Source organism: Plectropomus leopardus, chromosome 6 (genome assembly GCF_008729295.1).
Source record: "Plectropomus leopardus isolate mb chromosome 6, YSFRI_Pleo_2.0, whole genome shotgun sequence".
In the NCBI taxonomy this organism is placed as follows: domain Eukaryota; kingdom Metazoa; phylum Chordata; class Actinopteri; order Perciformes; family Serranidae; genus Plectropomus; species Plectropomus leopardus.
The window spans coordinates 21,726,490-21,747,375 of NC_056468.1; the positions used below are offsets into that span (position 1 = coordinate 21,726,490).

At 38.0% G+C, this 20,886-nt stretch overlaps 1 protein-coding gene across 1 annotated transcript in view; it reads left to right on the top strand.

The window, feature by feature from the left end:
* ccser1 (coiled-coil serine-rich protein 1) overlaps window positions 1-20,886 on the top strand; it is a 156,079-nt gene that overhangs the window by 58,745 nt on the left and 76,448 nt on the right. Inside the window, exon 9 of the mRNA XM_042488761.1 lies at window positions 13,896-13,973. Coding sequence (XP_042344695.1) covers window positions 13,896-13,973 — 78 coding nt within the window. The remainder of the gene's footprint in view (window positions 1-13,895; window positions 13,974-20,886) is intronic.

Consider the following 20,886-nt stretch of genomic DNA (forward strand, 5'->3'; position numbering starts at 1 on the left):
TGCAGTTTGAGGGCGGTTGCGATGCCTGATCAACTTTCGGTCTGTAGGACGACTATATGGATTTCTGGCAGGTCATAAATTTTTTTTGGCTGTCTTTGATTTCCCACACGGCTGCTGTCAAAAGATCTGTCATAAACTGTAGTGGGTTACTTTCAATGCAATTGAAGTAGTTGTTTACATGTTGCGGCTAAAGTTGTAGTCTTGAGACTATTGTGATATAAAACTGAACTAAGCTTTTTTGAAATTGTTGATGGCTTAAATCAGGGTTTGTATATCTATGTTCAATATGAGCAGGCATGTTGTAGCCAATTGAATCATACAGTATGACCCTAAAAGTTTAAGGTTCTGTTGTGCAATAGTGTTGATTCAAATATTGAAAATATTGTTTTTGCCATTATTTTATACACAGATATGATTTTGCAAAGTTCTGTAGAGGTGCTTTAAGTGAGCTACATATCAATTTTCTACACCGAGCAACAATTACTCACACAACCCTCAACTACATGGAACCCGCTAGTTCAATTAAAAGAGCACAGCAGTCTGTCTCTGATCAAAAATATAAAACTGAATCCTCCTTTGATCAGTGTGTCTCCTCCATTTTTACCCTTATCAGAACAATTAACAGCCTTTTTCCAAACCAGCTTCTAATTAATCACGAAGAGATCAAATAAGAAGAAAAAGGGACAAGCCGGGGAGGGAGAAAATGAGGGAAATATAAAGAAGAGAGTATCAAAAATAGAGGTTGGGATAAATTGAATGAGAGGGGGGCAAAGTGCTCTGCTTGTGTTGACAGGCTCCAGACCCTCTCTGTCAGCCTCGTCCATCAGAGCTGTGAGATCTAGATGATATTTATTAATCTCTGCAGGGACTGTGTGTGTGTGTGTGTGTGTGTGTGTGTGTGTGTGTGTGTGTGTGTGTGTGTGTGTGTGTGTGTGCGCGCGCGTGTATACAAGATTTACCAAGGGAGGGCTTTTGTTAAGCTTTTTTTCTGGGATTTAGTTGGGTGGCAGCAGAGTTCTTGTTAGGGAACTCAACATTACACGGGAGAGGAGCAGCAGACTTCGTATTCTTCCTAATACTCTGTGGTGTTTTCTTAAAGCCCCTAGAAATGTAGTGGAGTAAAATGCAACAACAAACTAATGTTTCTGTATCTGACCAGTACCAACAAACTGTGTACAAGTGTGTGTTAGTGTGCATGAACTTATATTTGTGTAACACTGGGAATTTTTAACATGGGGTTACACACAGTATTTTTTTTTTGTCACTCATCTCAGTTTTTGTGCATTTATTTGTGTTTGTGTGTGTTAGAGAGAGCGGATGTTTTTGTGAGTGCATGCCCTCTTTATTGACCTACATGGAGTATCAGTGGCAGCTGGATGATAAGGAAAAATTAAAAATGTAGGGTGGGACACAGCATGAAGACAGCAGCTCTGGCTCAAACTCCCTTGTGAAGGAATGTACGGATGGACAGACAGGGAAGGTGGACAGCTGGAAAAGTTTGATCTGGAGTGATTAAAAAGAAATCAGGGCAAGTGTCTGTTTAAACAGTGCAAACCACAGTTTTTGTGTAATAGCAGACCTATATTACAATCATACAAACTGGTTTGAAATAAGCATGAAGGTTTATTGTTGACTTTGGAAACTCAAACTGTATGTATGTATTAAGTAGTGGTATCACAAATATCCAAATCCACAATTCAGTTTGATTTTCAATTTTAAGGTCATAATTGGATAAAATTTTCGATCTAAACATTTTTAAAGAACTGATAGCTCTGCCATTGCTAGGGTACAGCCAAATGAGCGAAATAAAAATATTAGCCTCCTATACACTTGCATTCATTGTGAGCTGAGGGGCAAATAAAGCATTCACTTTAAGTGGCAAAGCAAATTACATCTTTGCAATGATTGGAGTTCAACTTTGGTAAACTTCTACAAAAGTTGCAGCCTCAACCAGTAGCAAAAATCTCCATGCGGAGGAGACATTGATGTTGCTATGTTTAACCTGCAGATATTGTATAATATTGGCTGCAAAAATATCAAACAGCCCCACAAAAGAGATGCTGCCTGGCTTGCCATGAGTCAGGAGACGGCCACAGAAAATTCAAGATAATGGAGAATGTATCAAAACATACAAAATATTTTGTGGTATTTATTCGCAAGCTAGCTAACATTAGCTTTGACGCTGGGTTTCGGTGCTCGTCACATAAGGCACTGCCCACATTAAGCACAAATATTTCTTCGGCGGTCACTCGCCTGCATTCGCTCATGTGTGACCGTGACCTTAAATGAGTTGAGTCTTGTTTTGTGAAGATCAGTATATCATTGGTTTTATGGCCTGACCACTGGTTTGTGAGGCATCATCAATTGTGCTTTTGATTTCGATGATTGAAATAGAAACCTCATTTAGAATCGTGACAGCTCTTGTAAAAAAGATATTCATATTATAAGAGCAAGATTCACTCTTGAAACAAAGTTGGTTGGTTATGAAGAAAATGTGAGGATTTAGATTTTTTTTAAGGATTTGTTAATTCATTGTTAAATATTAAGAAAGCTGTGCACCAGATTATTAACATGTTTGTTTGCCAAACTTTTACTGAAGAACAAGCACCAGCTGGCATCCAAGTGTTAAGAAAATCTGGACAAGATTCTTGTCATAAACAGGGACAGTAGGCTATTGTTTTCTTTTTCTGATTAGCAATGAAGCGTCCATCATAACTATCCTGACTGTCTTTTTGCCTAACTAGAAGTGGACTGTGGTTTTGCAAAAGAGGCGAGACGGAGGAAGTGGCAGCAGCATGGAGATTGATATAAAGATTAGGGAGAAAACAGCAAGAGCTGGCGATATTGAGGTTAGGCAGGAGATGGAAGCAGGTTGAGGAAGTGTGAGAGTATATATATATAGAAGAGAATGAGTAAGAAGGTGGGAGGCAAAGGCTAACCCTTTGACAGAGCTGGAGGCATGCAAGAAACAACATAAAGATGGAGAGGGCATATTGCATGAGGAGAAGCTGAATATGAGGAAATAGTTGCGATGCTGAGAATAGGACATTGTTCTTCTTGACTATAAGATAGAGTGAGGAGTGAGCAGTATGAGGGGGAAAGGCTTTAGGGTAACATATGGAAGCTATAGTTGAGGTGCATACAAAGGGAATGCATTCAGATCGAAGACATTAAGTTAGATAACTCAGTAAAAGAGGAGGAAATGAATATGGGAGTTCAAGAGATGGAGGTGAGAGGAAAAACAAGGGAAGAGTTTGAAGAGGTGGGCGGTAGAGAAAGAGAGAAGGGAGGGAAAGAAGAAAAAGAGGGGTTGTGGGAGGGGCGAGAAGAGGAGAATTTGTCCTGGCACTCCAGAAAACGACTCTGCGGATATAAAAATAATCTACAGTAGCCACCTGAGAGGCTGCAGTGTCACACTGCGCCCCAGTTTAATTTAGACCCAATGCATATGACATGATTTTTATCAGATTTTGTCCCAGTTAAAGTGTTCTACTGTATTTTAGAAGACTGAAGTAAAAATCTCACTGCCAGAGGTGCAGCAGTGTGTCAAAAAAAGTCTAGGACAGCAACTTTTGTACCTAATTAATTGACATTTGTGTACATTCACCTTTGTTTCTGCAGACACGAGGAACATCTTTTTATAGTCAAACATTTATCATTGTGTCACATGCTGCATAATTAGAAATTAATAATGTATTACTATAATGACTTTGAATTTATAATTATAGATTACTCTCTACACCAAGGCCACAGTTTGAGAGGGTTAAAAAGATACATGTTTGCAGTAAGATGTGAACATACAATTTTCATGGGTACTCAAAACAAACTCATGCAAATAGGCAATTATAAACACACATCCTCACACACAGACTGAATATCAAAATACAAAATGTTATTTTAGAAGAAGCATGAGCACAAACCAGACTGCCAGTCTCATTTCTCTATCTGTCTCCTTCTTTGTCTTCTTTTTGGCTCTCTTTCATTCCAGGTAATCTCTTCTCCAAACACTGTTTCTGTCTGAGCCTCACATTAACAGCTAGGATGGCCAGTTTCACGCACACACACACGCACACTGTCACAAACCAAAGTGTGTTAATGTGTGAAAGACAGGGAAAGGTAATCACAAAGTTCTCAGGATTTGCAGTCCTGAATTTCATATTTTCTGTTAAATTTCTGTTACTCCATCTCAGTGTTTTTCTAGGTGCATTTCCATCCATCTTTTATTAATCATGTCTTTAACTTGCTTTAAAAAAATCTGATTGGAAATGCTAAATTTTCAGAAAAATCACAAGTATTGCAGAAAAGATTTTTACACCTGGGGGAGGTGGGAAAGTTGGTGTATTGATTAAATGTAAATGTGATTAATTCCAATGGAAACAGATTCACATTATAAATGATGACATATTGTCATGATGTACCATCATTTTGAAAGAAAGGTACAGGTACTGTTACTTTTTTAAAATTATCGTTTTGGCACGGGTATTGGACAGAAAACACAATACCCAACCCAACCTCCAGGAGCACATACTGTAGCTGTCATAATACTTTTTTCAAAACGTGCTATTTCTATTGTCCAGTGTGCTCTTCATTGTTTTACATCCATTGTTTTCCTTGCTTAAGGTTTGAGTAGTGCAGTTTTTATTACTCCACCTTGTTCCGTCCTCTGTTGCAGTGGTACCTAGATCAAGACCACCCTTCTGCTTATCTCTATGAACCAACTCTCAATATTTGCAGTACAGTAGTGAATGGAAAAACACATTCATTTGCATTTTCTTTTTCTGAATTTCCAGAAATTTAGCTAATATTCGTGCTACATTTGGATGGAAACCCCGACTTGTGATCATTTGAATAGACTTGTATCTCATAATACTCATTACGACATTAGCCAAAAAAGTCAGTTCCGTCTGAGGCTGGCTGCACAAAGACGACGTTGATCTACCGCATGAGGTCTGTATTTATTGTTTAGACTTCTTTGTTGTTTGAAAAGGAAGGCCAAAATGTTTCAAGTTTACTACCCTTTGCCCCGGGGTATCTCCACACTTAACAGCTGTGTTTCTGAAGTAACAATCCATGACACCTGCTGATAAGAGAAAAACAGAGTTATGGAGTGAGTAATGACTAAAGAAGGAGATTTAAGAGACTGCGGCAGCAGCTTAGTGTAATACATATATATGACTTCTGCTGCCACAACACTCAGCTTTGAATATTCACAGTAAAATGTCCTTATGACAATTGAAATTATTCCAGAAGGCATATGTTTTCTGCTGGTTTTAGAGGAGAGGAGCAGCTGAGAAGATGTTTTTTTTTGCCTTGTGTTTCAAAGAGTTTTAATTCACTCAGAACACATAGAAAATTAATCCTAGTCAAAATACTCAAGACTTAAGACTTATATCTGAAGACTATTTGTTACATCTAAGCCATAGTTAGAGCCTCTCTTTATGCAACCAGCTTCTGGTCCGCTAATATTTCATATTTTATACTATCATTGATGTGTCTGTGGGTTCCTGTCTCAGCAACATGAAATACAGTAGAATTACAGTATTTCAATGCATTTAATTAGCCTAATTTTTACAACCACTTATGTTATATTTTTTAATATGTCTCTGATAATTCCAGCTCAGTGGCTATGGCTATATTTTTAAGACATCTAGGCAGGTGAAATCTCTCTTCTCTTTCAAACTGCATAAATATTAGAGGGCTGGTTTGACAGGTTGCCTAACTGTTTCTGTGTGAGGTGTCAGCTTTTCTATCTTTTGAGGTGCTTGAGACAGAGTACATACAGCATCATCATGAGTGCTGCTGTTCACCAGACACAGCATGTCCTTCAGTTTATGAGGAGAGACACAGCTTGCTGTGTACAGTATTCAGATGCACAGAAATTTTTATTTTCAAAGCTGCTGAATCATAGCATACTGAGGAGATGATGGTGACCTGGTCTCCAGAGTCTACTGACAGCTGAGTAAATGCATAACGACAGGTGACAAAGGTCAGACTTTTAAATTGTACGTTCTGGAAGGCTTGATACTGTATCTGTATGTGCAAATGACACATATTTCATCACCTCCTCTCTCTTCTTTTTTTTTTTACACTTAAGCTGCTTCTCTCGCCCTCTTCTGACAGTGTGTATAAATAGTATGCTATTAACATCATAATTATAGTCGGTGTGGCAGACGGATAAACACAGACAGCAGGCAGACAGACATTAAGACAGATAAAGACAAGAGCAAATATTTCATAGCAGAGGTAGTCAGTTTAATGCTGGGTCAGTGTGCACAGATTTGTTCATGTTTTTTTTTTTTGTTTTTTTTAATCCAGCCATAAATATGAAGAGTTTATTACTTAGCCATAGGTTGTTTAAGCACCTATCTGAGACATGAAATAAGACTTGTATCCATTTTATCCAGGGTTTAGTTGGCTTGATCAGCCTACATTGTGGCACTTTCTGTACTCAGTTTTTGTGTTTCAGTTCCGTACAAGATACGAAGTACGCTCACCTGAAGTCGACCTTTAAGTACTTTGTACATAAAGCTTAACTCCATCTATGTACTTTACTGTAGTTTGTTAAATGAAAACGCCCACTCAATTGTTAGCAAACAGCAGTGACGTAGGTAAGAGCGCTGTTGGGTTGTATGATGTACTTATCCATGGTCATGGATAATATTTTCACTGCTTTCACTGCTTGCTGTCAGGCAGCCCTTTCAGATGGGGGAATGAAGCACTTATATTGCTCTCTTCAAATCCACCAGACTCCTTTGACAAAAACATTTCACCTCACAGAACACAGGAGTCACTGGTCTACCGTTGCCTCAGTCTGTTAATTTGTTTGTGTTATTGTGTGATTTTGGATCCAAACTAACTCGCCTTCCTCAACAGTATTTGCTTAGCTTCCATGCCACTGCTGGAGTTACAGGAATATAGCTACAACAACAGAATGATTATAAAAACTCAAAAAAATGGAGCTGCCTTTCAATTTTCGGGGTGCACTGTTTTGGAAGAGTTTTGCAAAGAATTCAACTGCTTTAGCATTTTGTACCAAAAGGGAGTGCGTTAATGGAAAAATCAGACAATGAGTTTTGAACATGACCCTTTTCAGACCCAATTTTCTGATTCTCAAAAAAGCTAGTAAAATGCCAGTAAGTCATTACTGCAATCAGTTGTTTTCCTCTTGTCTTTCAAGAGAGAGTTGCTCCTCCATTTCTCATTTTGGGACAACAGTGTCCATCAGCACCAAACTGAAAAATTAAGCAATTTGTAGTACACTTGCCGGCACATTCCAACATACTTTATTTTGCAGTTTTTCCATCTGTGAAAATGTGTGATATTACCCTAACCCTATATTTAAGTTATATATAAGTTATTTCTCAGTTTGGATACAAGGAATAAGTAATATATGGAGACATACTCTATGTAATATGTATGAAGCCCTCAGAAATTTCTCTCTGTCCATGCGATTTAAGAACAGTATACTCACGTCAGAAACTCCTGTTTGATCCATGTCGAACTGAAGAACTTATTTCTTACATGCTTTGGCTTTCTGATGATGTATTTAGATTTCAGTTTATAATTCTTGTGATTACATATGGGCCTCTGCATGGTCAGACCACTGCCTACAGTACATGTGTGATATACTTGGTCTCTGTACAGCTAGTGGATTAAGTTTTCTTTCAGATCTTCTGACCAAGAATCCTCGGCTGTTGGTCAGACTACATTAAAAACTAAAGGTGATTGAGCATTTGAAGCAGCTACCCACAACACTGGAACTGTCTTTCCTTTGGGCTTAAGATTCGTGGATACAGCTGAGACCTTTAAATAGCAGCTTAAAGCTCCTCTCGTCAGATTGGCTTTTATTGTTTGGTGTCTGTTCTGTTTCTGTGCGTAGTTTTACATAATTATTGTGTCTTAAACACCTCCACGTCCTCGTCATCCTGTTAGAATTGAAGTTGTTAAGGAGGTCCGTTCATGACCAAATAAGGTTTGCTGGTAAGACAGGCAGCTTTATTTGTGATGCACATTTCATACAACAGGGCAATTCAAAATGCTTTACAGAGCATTAAAATGTAAAACACAGAAAATGTATAAAAGGTAAAATTAATTATTAAACAATATATTTTCTTAAATAAAAATCACCCATAACAAAAGCAAAAGTGCAGACAAGTGATGCAAAGATAAAAAGATTACTTAAAATAATTCAAAATCAAGTTTAAAAACAAGTTTGCAGTTGATTGGAGTTGGCAGTGTAAAAAGCAACGTTTTTAGCTTTTTTGGTCAGAGTCGAGGCTTGTCTAACATCATCTGGGAGGTTATTCTAGGTTTGTACTTTATGATAACAAAACGCTGCTTCACCATGTTTTGTTTGAATTCTTGGAATGGTCAGTAGACCAACCCCAGATGCCGTGAGGGTCCTGGAAAGTTCATTGGTCACAAGCATGTACTGGGCCACGCAGTGATTCATACACAAGCAGCAAGATTTTAAAATCTATTCTTTGAGTGACAGGTTGCTAGTGTTAAGATTTTAGAACTGGAGCAATGTGGTCATGTTTCCTAGTTTTTGTCAGGACCGTAGCAGCTGTTGGAAGTTAGCCTAAAATGTAGTGACACTCCAGGATTATGTAGTCAAGGTGATTATACCATCTTACATCCCTTCCAGCCCCTACAAGTCACAGGCACTTCTGGTTTAAGAAGTGAAACATTATGGATAGGTGGTTGGTAAATTGGTATAAAGAGGAGAATGCATTTGATTATGCTGTTATTTCTCACAGCCATTTCCCCAATTTCAAGAAATATGCAATTTGTTAAAAAATTGGAAGAGAGGTGTCAAAATAATAGATAAACAACATTCACGTTTTCTCTAATGTCTGTTTCAAAAAAAAAAAAAAGCGACCAAATTGAATAATTTCTGCTAACAAGGGGAATGTAATTCATCTCCATACCCTCTTCAACTTGGTGCTGATTGCAAGCATAGAGTGGCCTTAACCTCTATACAAAATCACATAAAGTGGATGCACTCCAATGATTTTGATCAGATTTATCCCCACTGAGGCCATTCCAATCACATTAGAAATAAATTCGCATGCCCCACTTTTCTTCCACAGCCCTTTCCATTCAATTCAGCCTTGAAAAATTGGTTGGAATGCCACCTGATGGGCGACTTAATGCACATTGTGATGCTTCTTTCAGCAAACAGAGTAAAGTTTCTCATTTTAGTTTTAGATTTGTTGCCTTTCTCTTTCTGAATGACTTTTGCAGGATACTACAGGGCCGGGCTGCTCAGCAAAGGGTGTTTTAGCAGATAGACAACAAAGTTAGGCCAGTGCACTTTTGGTTTTAATTGTAGGTCATCACATTGAGGTCATAATAGCGTGTCCAGTCCCTTGGTATTAAACTCTGCGTGGCCTAGTTGAAATACATAATCGCTCTCTCTCGCTTTCTTATCCTTCTGTATTTCTCTCACAGCTTCTCTTTCTTTCTGTTTACACTCTTAAGGTCTTGTCTGACCTGTAAACAAACCACGCAAGTCAACAAAGTCTACATGGATTTAGTCATGAGCTTTTTCTGAATGTTTGAAACACAACTGCTGGTACACATGCAATGTCATGCACGCACACACAGGGCGAAGTAAAAAAACACTGTGCGGTTGTAGCCAGACAGCTCATTTAGAACAGCCTTCAGTCCTATTCGGGTGAGATTAATTTTAGAGGCTGACTAATGTAGTAATTGTCACAGCATGTTAGCAGTTTTTCAGTCCCAACCAAATCTCATGCTAGTAATTTCCCGCTGTTTGTGTGTGTTTGTGTGTGTCTGTTTGTGTGTGTTCTGGCAATTGGGAAAAAAATCCTTATTATCTATAAATACTAGTATTTCCTCAGCAAAGCCAGGTAAACAGTCCATTCTAATTGAATACTGCTGGGATTTGTTTTTGTTAATTGTTTGTCAATTTCCTAGTGGGAAAGATTTTTTTTGTAGGTTTTATCACCATCCAAGCACTTAGCAAGGCTTTTAGCTTTGTCCTCCTTGACCATTATTTTGTGTCTATGTAAAACACCCAACACAGGCCTGAACATCAATTAGACGTCTAAAATGAGGCAGACAGAAAACAAAACCCATCAAAACTTTTTGAGACACTTGCAGATCTTGAGGACATTGGTCTTACTAATCCCTTGTGGAATTGTGAAACATTGCCGTCACCTATTCAGCTGTCAAGATGGATGGGAAATGTTTATTTGGTATAATTGTGTGGAAATGAGACTGCACTTTCTCTCACTTTAACTATTTATGGCACAATTATGCTCCAAATTAAGTGCTTGTCAGATGGTTGAACAGCAGTTGAGACCCCCCACTCTCCCACACCCAACACTAACACACACACACACACACACACACACACCTTTTCAATGTCAAATTAAGGGTGGTACGCCTGTTTCTTCAGCTCTCTGAAAGCAATGATCTGACTCTCAGAAGCCCACTTCACACTGTGATTGGCCTCATGTGCAGAGGTGAGAAAGTTTAACAGGGTGCGTTTAGATCTTTAAAAGGCGAGACAGGTTTATCTCTATAGCACCTTTCAACAATGAGGGAATTCAAAGTGATTTACGTATGACATTAAACAAAGTTTTAAAAGAATTGAATTATAAAGCCTTAGAGGGTATTAAAAAGTCTTTAATCTATGTTCATTAATTATAGTTATAAAATGTTTGTGTATCAGATTGTGGGCTGTTGGGAGAAATTATACCCCTGTAAACTAAAAGTGCAAATTTTGAGGCAGTGGATTCTGCATCTATGGCACTGCTTAGTCTCATTTTTGTGGATTTTAAGTCAGCACTAACAAACCTGTCGCAAACACTGTCACTACTGCTTGCTACAGCAGATGTTGGGGCGCACTAACAAAAATGTGATATGATAATAAATCATTAAAAGACCAATTGTCCATGCAGAGGTTGTGTTAGACTTTCTTTTTGGCTGTCATTTTAGGGACTGGGTCGCAAAATTCTGTCATGATGATTGTTTTTTATTGCGTTAATTTCCATTCATTTTCATTTTTTAATTATTAATATACAGATGAGGCTAACAGATAAGGGCACGAAGAGAAGGGATGAACAGAAACACTGTCTGTGCGGTCACTTTTTATGTCAACACCACATGAAGTGACAAATGATCTTTTCCAGCACATAAATCCCTCTTTTTTTCACCTCAATTATCAACTCTGTCACAATTATTGGGCTTATTAACTAAACTTCTGACACTCCGCTGCAATGAAACTGAATGGAATGGCATGTGGGGATACAGCCTACCAACACGATGGCAAAAGCCAGCACATGAGATCACAGACAACAGCCAATTAATATGTGCACACCACCAGCTGACAAAGGTGTGAAATACTTAAAGTTACAGTCGGTCGCTCTCTGTGTCCTAATTTGTCAAAATGATGGACAGTCTTCAGATTTTTCTGTCATTGTTAAAACAATTCAGTCAATGAAGGAAAACAGCCAGTTGATGCAACCTCAGAGCCCATGATTGTTTTCTATCATACCTTTATACCTCAGCAGACGTGATTGTGAAACTGGTTTTAAATGGTATTCTATGTGGTTTTAAAATAGTCTTTCAAAGTCTGAACTTTGTGAACCCTGAAGAAACCCTGTTTAAACTTCACTGTCCTCTTTCACTGTCCCTCTTTATATTCACTTTTTTGTGTGACAAATCCAGCATCAAGAGTGTATGCATTGCGCTGTTCAGGTATTAAAAACAAAACTTTTGCACACCTCTAGACCAGCAGGTGTCTTCTGCACTTGCAATAAGCAGAAATTAATCGGGAATAATTATGTGCAGGTAAAATACCAATTTATTGATATGTCAACTGTGAATATTTGAAACTGTTTCATTACTGATTGTCAGCATTACTGATACTATTGACACTACACTCCAACAGAGTTGACACACAAACTGCCTCTGTGCCCCCATAGCCCCTTCTCACTCGCTCTCTTCATCCCATTTGAATTAATTTCAGAGTGGCTTTATTAATGCTGGAAACGTACGTTTACTGAAGAAAGTGTGGAATAAAAGCAACAAAATGTATGTACAATAGGCCAAGATCTACTAGAGCAAAGAAATGTTTTGTCTTGTTTTTACTTGCACTTAAGTGCATTTTTAATGTGCAACATCCTCAGAGGCTTCACATGTGCACCACCACAAGAAGACTATTTGTTTCACTTATGATAGAAAAGTTTTAATGTCATTTTTTTCCTGCAGTCGTTCTGCTGTTCTTTGCAGCTAAGATAAGCAGTCATTTTTGTCATGTAGTAGCGTTTTGTCTTTTAGTAATTTGTCCTTTTATTCCCCTGTGGTATTGAACATTTTGTTGAGAATCAGTATTGTATTGAAGTTAGAAACTCCAGTATTGTGACAAGACTAATAAAGTTGATTGAGTTCAGTTGACTCAATAATCCTCCCTTCACACTCAACAGGTGTCTTCATAATGCAGCCAGTATAAACCAAAAAAATCCCTTTCAGCTATTTAGAATCATTAATACAATCTTTATATAACTCACTTGTGTACAGGTTATATTTGTACATTTCTGAATATTGATGTGACTCGGGGATCAGGCTAGCTGTCTGTTTTTGCATCAGAGAGGTCATTTAAAGGACGGTGTTGTAGCTATATGGTTCCCTGTGGTCTCCCTCTGACTCTCTGTCTGTCCTTTAGCTAGATGGCTCCCCACGGTCTCAGACCATCATGCTCAGCCTCAGGCCCTCTCTGTCCTCTCCTTCTCTCTATCGCTGTCCCCCTTTCCTCCTGTTTCCCCACTCATTTTCCTCCTGTTATCTTGCCCCTCTTTTTGTCACCTGCTTTTATGTCCTTGAAGAGGTAATGACCGTCTGTCCGTCATTTCCTTCTTTCCATCTTATCGTTCCATCTCTCTTATTCCTTTGCTCATATTCTCTATTTTCTTTTTTCTTTTTCACTCTGTGTCCAGATTTAAGCTTCCTGTCAATGTTTGAATTAAGTTGAATATTTTAATCAAAACTGCTGGGTATGGAGCCAGGCTACATTTCTGATTTTTGACCTCCCTGTGAGTCAGTGTGCAGCCTGAGATCCTCTGGCGGCTGCCTCTTGGCTCTTCAACAGTCCGATAACTGGGCTTTAGCAAACCCTGCCAGTGAAAATCAGGTTGTCAGACTTTAATTTTTGCTGTTTTCACTTCAGCAACTTTGAAACACAAGTCATGTCAAATAATTCTACTTAAAGAACCTAAGTGGGTAAATGAGACAAACAACACAATTATAAGCACGAATACATCACAAACATCAAACGCATTTTTACGTGACACAATGACATCTCTTGAAAATCATTTATAATTGTCTATTTTTTTTTGTTTGTTGTAAAGCGCTTTGTAACTGTTGTTTTGAAAGATGCCTTAAGAATAATGTTATATTTATTAGTATTATTATTCTCCTGCCTCTCCTGTCTTCTGTCTCTGTTGCCGCTCTCCATCTTTCCCCACAGTAATGTCCCCTGACAACACAAGGTCATATTAAAGTGCCGTGCGCTCTGGGGATGCTGCCATAGGACACACCAAGTTTATCACAGACACGTAGAGAGGAGAGGAGATCACAATGCCTGCTGCATGCGTGACAACTTTATTACACGCACACACACAGTAGCAAGAACAGCAACAAACTCATAAATGCACATAAAACACTTGCGAACACACGTTAACTTTTATGGAGACAGCCAGAGAAACACATACACACAAACACACACATACAAACACCTTTTCTATGTTGTCATCCTGTTAGGCTCTATGTATTGCTTTTGCGGGAATATGGTCCCTTAGATAAATCACCACTGTCTGCAGTGTCCTGAGTAATGTGTAACATGGTGTCTTGTTGCTTGTGTTTAGGAACCTGGCAGAGAGGAGGCCTTGCTGCAACAACTGAGAGAAAAAGATGAACTGATTCTCAGACTGCACAGTGAACTGGTGAGGTCCACTAACCTGTAATTATACATGATAATCATAATAATGGGCAGGTTTTTGTTCAAATGTGAGTGCAAAACAAAAAAACTGTCAGTGTTTTTCTAGATGTCTGACATCCTCTTGCACCTTTGTGTGAATCTTTGCAGAGTATTTTTTATTTTAAAAACCATATTAATTATTTTTTCCAGGGATGGCATTTTGAATTTTAAAATGTCTTTTAGTTATAGTGGGTATAGACCATTTCACTAGAGTATTGCAAGGCAAGAGCTTGGGTTTACTTTCTGTCAGCTAATTTCACACCCATAGACTGAATCACAAGGTTAGATAAACCAATAACTTCATGGTAGAAAACCCTTTTGTCATGTTAAAAAAAAATGGCTCTGAGCAAACTCTGGCCAGGGTTCCTGCTAATCCTTAAAAAGTCTTTAAAGGCATTGAATTCAGTAATCTAAAAATAAGGCCTTAATTGTTAAGAAAATGTCTTATATCATAATTGGTAACATCTATTTTTTGTTAAATATTTTCCCAAATTCCTCTTCTTAAACTCGTCACAATGGGACTGGTTAGTGGTGGACCATAGCTTCACTTGGTAATTGTATAAGGTAAAGCAGCGAAAATATTGAAATACAGTGTACATTTACACTGATTCTGTGGATTTTTTGGGTCCACAGCAGTACATTTCTCAGCTTCTGTGCCAGTAGATTTGGTTCATTAAAGATGTTAGCAAAGCAACAAAGTACATAAAATAAGCAGAGCAGAGCCATTAGACAGGTCAGAACACTATGCTCAAGAATATATCTTTAAACATTACGGTTACATCTGTGAAAGACAACAGAAATAAACCAGTTTGTTGATTTCAAATATCTCTGCAATACAAATCAATTGCCAGTTGTAAGCCCAGTAGTGATTGTTGCTGTCACAATGATTTGGCCTATAAAATATAAAGCATTACAAAAGCAAATTCAAAGGGACCTACTTTTTTTTAGTTTATTTTTTTAGGCTTTTATTGCCTTTAAGTGACAGGACAGTGTGAGCGTGAAAAAGGAGAGAGAGAGAGAGAGTGGGAAACATGCAGCAAAGGGCCGAGGCTGGAGTCGAACCCATGGGCACTGCGGCGAGGATACAGCCTCTGTATATGGGGCGCCACTCTATCGACTGAGCCACCAGACGCCCCCAAAGGGACCTACTTAGAGTGTTAACATCATGCTTGAAACAGTCTATAAACAGAAATCACAACACAGTGTTGAGCTTCTTTCATGAGAGTTGATCTAACAAAATAAAATAATAATAACTTTATTTACATGGCACCTTTAAAAACACATTTTACGTGCTTTTACAAACAAAGCCAAGCCAAGGCAGTAAACCCCAGAGCCAATAAAACAGTTGAAGTTAGTCAATAATACAGAAATTTTGCGTGTTCATTTTGTACTAAGGCTGGAAAATTAATAAAATTTGTTATCGGTTGTCTTGTAGTTCATAGTTCTCTCAAAATGAATACAAAGTATTTACTAAACCAGTTTTCTCAAAGGATTTTTCACATATACTTAAAAAAGACTTCTCTGTTTTGACTCACTGTCATGAACAAGTTCTAGATATTCATATGATCACAATTCAGCGATATGTATGTATGATGTGCAGTGATGAGGAATTTAAATAAATCCAATAAAGCAAAAATGTTTTTCCAAAAGACAGTTAAGCCTTTTTAACTATAGGGAAACCCTTTTATGGACCAAAAGCTTGGTAAAGAGGTATATTAATCAAGTAGTCCATTTAAAGTGTTTATATTGGTTCTTTTCATACATGACAATAACTGGACAAACATTTAAACCTATACACTTACTCCCACAATGCTTTGCCTGATAGTAGTCCACCTAAATCGATTATAGTAATCATCTGCTTATAGTGATCAATTTGACCTGGGCAGATGCGATCACTAAAAGCAGTTTCCAATGTAATAAGAGAAGCAACTCTCAAACACTGAGCAATGGTAGGTTTGATCATCTAATTTTATCTCTGTCACAGTTTCAAACTTTGAAATTAATAATTAAAACAGCTTGAATGTTTCTGAATTATTTGTGTTATGGATATAAATTAAAGACTAATTGCCTTTGAAGCACAGTCTTTTTCATTCCCTTTTAAACATTAAAATATCCATTTCTGAGGAAGGTTTAGACAAAAAAAACAACATTTCAAAGAACTGGAAAGTTTTACTTTTCTTAAAGAGTTTTCCAAACAGCTTTGTCATTTTTCCATCTGCCTATGATGTTCTGCTGTATGAGATACAGTAGATACAGCAGAGGGCAGAGTGACGAGAGACTGACCACACACAGAAACAGCCAAATGCATGGCATTCCTGGAATTTAAGGCAATGTTACATAGAAAGTTGTTTCAGCATTTTGCTGGTGTTTTAGACCTTCACTTGAAATGATAATTTTGCAGATGTTACAAGCAGCACTCTGTTGTCAACTTTCCTTGTGAAATGAAGCCACGGTTTGGACCGTTTCTTCCTCTTTGCAATGAGCCCTTTTTGTTGCAGCTGTCCAGAAGCGTAAACACATGAGTATAACGTCATTGTTTTGCAATTCGCAACTGTCAGAAAAAACATGCCAACATGAGTGAAAAGATCTGATAAATTTGGGGGCATATTATTTCAGTGGAGTGGACAATTTGGAGCCAATTATCAACTGGAATGAGTTCTCGATTCCTATCCCTAATCCAGCCAAGAGAGAAGTAAATGTTGCCCCTGCAGCATGTTTAGATGTTTACAGTAAGCAAATTACACTAGTGAAACATGAGTGTTTAAATGCAAAACACATTGAGTTGTCTGTGTTCCCTTTTGGAAGCTTGATTGTTGGATCATGTGCAAAAATTCTCCATACGGCAACGTTTTTCGTCATTTGTCTTCTACAAGTCTGTAATTTGTCACCTGTTCTATCAAAGCAATGTAATGCAGACATAATGCCAGGCCTGAGCAGGATAATGTGCCAGTGTTATAGCGCTATTGTGACGGATGCCAGTCCAACCCACTGCCTTGAGTCTCATTTGGCATCTGTTTGTTTGATGACTTTCTGGCACTCACATCTCATTTTTCTCTCCCTCAGCTGCACCTATCCTCCTCTTTCCTCTCTCTGTCTGGGCTGTATTCAGCACTGTGCTCACGTAATGTAGAGGTAATACAAAAATTGAGCAAATTTGTATTCAGACGTCAGACTTACCTGATGACTGAAATGGTCTCTCAGACAGCTAAATGTACAGGCACAGTTTCCCCAGAACACAGCTTTGCCTGAAGTTATTCAGACCTAAAGCTTTCCTCTTGTACAGAAGATTGGAGCTGTATTACATCTATTGACACTGTTTAACAGTTCATGTAACAATCATTTCTCTCTCTGAAAAATTTGTGTCTACAGGCAATGTAACATACTGGATACTTGCACACTAAAACACCTTTTTAATTGCAGTCAATAATTTCTTGCTGCTAATTCTATTTTTTAATAAATACACGCAGCACTTCATAATTATCTATAATGCATTTTACATTTAATTATAATTTCATTTCACAAGGAAATTGAATTCAGTGAATAAAACACTTCATAAATTAGGTACTTTAAATAAGCCGATTAGAAGTTTTAGAAGAAATGTGATCTTTTTCTCTTTAAAGATTATGGTATTTCGCTGTGGCAGTCCTCAGTGGCTCAGGTAGATTGATTTCTCTGTAGGCAGCTTGATGTTAGATTTTTTGGGGGGGATAAAGATTTAAGATTATCGAAAGATTATAGTGTTGACAAAGAAGGTTATTATCCAGAATGCATTTTGACTAACTGTGTTAGGAACTTTGATATGTTCTTGCACTGGTGCAAAAAAATGACTGATGAAAAACAAAAACTGCACTAAAGTAGTGTTATATAAAAATGCTTATAGTGTTTCAATGAGATTGGAAACAGTAGAGTAAATTAACATTATATATATATATATATATATATATATAAAATCTAATGCATTGCCCACTGAAGCATGAGGGGGGAAATTATTTTTGTATAATGTAGTCCAGTTTAACACCACTAGAAACTACTACTAGGCATAAAGGTCCACCCAAAATCACAAATATATATTTTTCCACTTACCTGTAGTGCTATTTATCAGTCTAGATTGTTTTGGTGTGAGTTGCTGAGTGTTGGAGATGTTGGCCTAAGACATGTCTGCCCTCTCAAAGAAGATCAATAATATGTATGTTTGATAATGGGGTGAACTATCCCTTTTAAGGGTAAGACTGGTGATATTCTATATTTTTCTTATTGTCAGTAAGTCCCGTGGAAGCCAACAATTCATTAGTCCCTTTTTCAGTACTTTCCGAGCTCCCCAGCTTATCTGTGTCTCTCCGCACCGAGCCCGTTGCTACTGAAGTATACATTTTTGAAAACAGGTCACAAATATACAGCTTCATTGTAACAAGGAAGAGAAGTTTCCCAAAACAGCAAGGCACTGTATTTTTCAGCAAGCCATACCAAAACAGGAGTAAATAGTGCATTTGTAATAGGCACTATTTCCAGCTGCAGATGGAGTGAATATTTACAGCAGCAGGACGGTGTATGTGGGATTTAATCAAAATAAACTAGAAGGGATCATGTTCATGGTAATGAAGAAACATGTCATCCAGTGCAACAGTGTAACTCTCTGATGTGTTTTTAATGGCTTTTAACAACAATAGAGGTCTATGATGCAGAAGAATAAGCCAAACTGTGTTGGGCTTTAGATACACAAGCAGTACACAAGCAATTATACTACTTTAAATAATCTAATCATTTTAAATAACAGAAATAGAATATCAAATGCCTTTTCCTTTAAAGGATTACTTCACCTCTGCCCAGTGATCAGTGGTATATCAATTACTCACTCTGTGTTTCGTTGAATTTACTAAGAAAACTTTTTTTCCGGCATGCCTCTGGTGGTAGAAGAATCCAAAAACTGATAAAATTCTGCATTTTTAAAGTTATAGATGACCATATTTAACTGACACAAACTGTATCAAAACATCATATAACTCATGCAATGTTATCCAAGTCTTATTCATGCAGTCGTTGCTGAGTAGTACCCAAACAGTTATCAATGGTCTCGTCAAAGGCAGACTTCATTGACAAAAACAGTAATTTTCCCTAACTGAAGACAGGAGCTGCTTATCTTTTACTGCCTTGATTTGTTTAAGTTAGTGTGTGATTTTGTTGTTTAAATGGGTTAGTTTGGATTTAACAAGGTCACACAATAACTGATTGATGCAGTAGTACAGCACCAGCTCCCGTGTTCAGCGATGTAAAATTACAGTTTTTGTCAGTGGAGTCTGCTTTAGGAGAGCATAGATAAGTTTCACTGGGCTGTCTGTTTTGTAAGTACTGAGCATGCGACTGGATAAATTAGTCCTGGATTATACTGCACAAGTTGTATGAGAGTTTATAAATGGATGTCTGTTGAAAAATTCATGAGGAATTTTTTTGTCTTTGGATTTATTGTCCACCCGAGGCATGCAAGAAAATGAAAGTTTTCTTCACAGATTGAATCTAGTGAGTGAGTAATTGATACACAAATGATCATTTGGGAGGTGAAGTATTCCTTTAAGTCTCCAAGTCTGGATATAGATTGACTACCCTCTTCGATGTACTTTGTGTCCACCTCTTTTCTCTTCTTTTCTTTATTTACTCTCATTACCTCTACACTTTTTTTTCTTTCTCTCTCTATCTCCCATATGGTGACACGGTGAAACCACCAAATGTTTTTTTCTTTTTTTTCCTCACATCACACATGGATCCATCAATCAGTCTTTGGGCCATGCAATCATTTGTGCATGCACAAACACACACACAGATGCTGATCAGACTTGAATGTGTGAGCGAGTGTATTCATCTATTTGGCACTTCTCTCTGACAGGGATGTTCTGGCTCTTGCAACCAGCTGGATTTGATTTCTAGACATGTACTGCTGCTTACGTGTTTTTACGAGCAAGTGCGCATATATCTATGTGTGTGTGTATTGATAAATTGTCTCATACCAGCCTGTATCCTCCATGCAGTTGCAGTCTAACCTTATCTTTATCTGCACTGTATGTCCTTGAAACAAAGGTCATTGCTTTGAAATCATGGAGTTGTGTATGTGTGAGGCCTTGCTGTCCTTGAGAACCCTTGTGAAGGTATATTTGTGTCTGTGTGTGAGAATCTAAAAGGGATACCTTGCCTGCCGCAGCTAAGTTAAAGTGCAGCATTTCTGAAGGAAAGGGCAGCTCATAGCCAGCGCTCCGCTCGCTCTGCCTCCGCCTGTAAATCTGCCAGTGAAAACCTATTAATTATCTCCTAGAAGGACCTGCTAGCTGGCTGGCCATCACTAGCTGTCACTTTTTATGAGTTTTCTCCTCTCTCTGCTGGTGCATTTTGTTGAAGGACCGTGCTCCAACTGCAACATTTAGCCGCGGAAAACCTGCTTTGCTTTTCATGTGGGCACAGGCATGACTAATGAAAACAGTTTTTTAACTTAATCTGTCAGCTCGCTTCTGCTGGATTTAAACAGGACAGTATATTTAGAGCCATATCATAAATGAACTCCCTTTCATTCTCCCTACCATTAACCCATCCCTACACACTGTCCTAAGTTCAGTGATTAATTTTAATCAAGGTTAATGAATTTCTCAATATTTCAGAACCGCTGAAACTTTCAACTTATTCTGTTCCCTGGCCTATGAGTAGTATAGGGCGAGCATGTCAGGATGATTAGTGACATCGTCATAAAATGCTCCCGGTGGAAATAGTGCTGGGTTCCTCTCATTCAGAGGACTTGCAAGCTGCCTTTTCAGAATGATCACATAGAGGTAACAGGAGTCGGGAGGTTCCTAGTCAAGGTAAAAGTGCTGTATTCTGAAGGACAGGGCAAACACTTT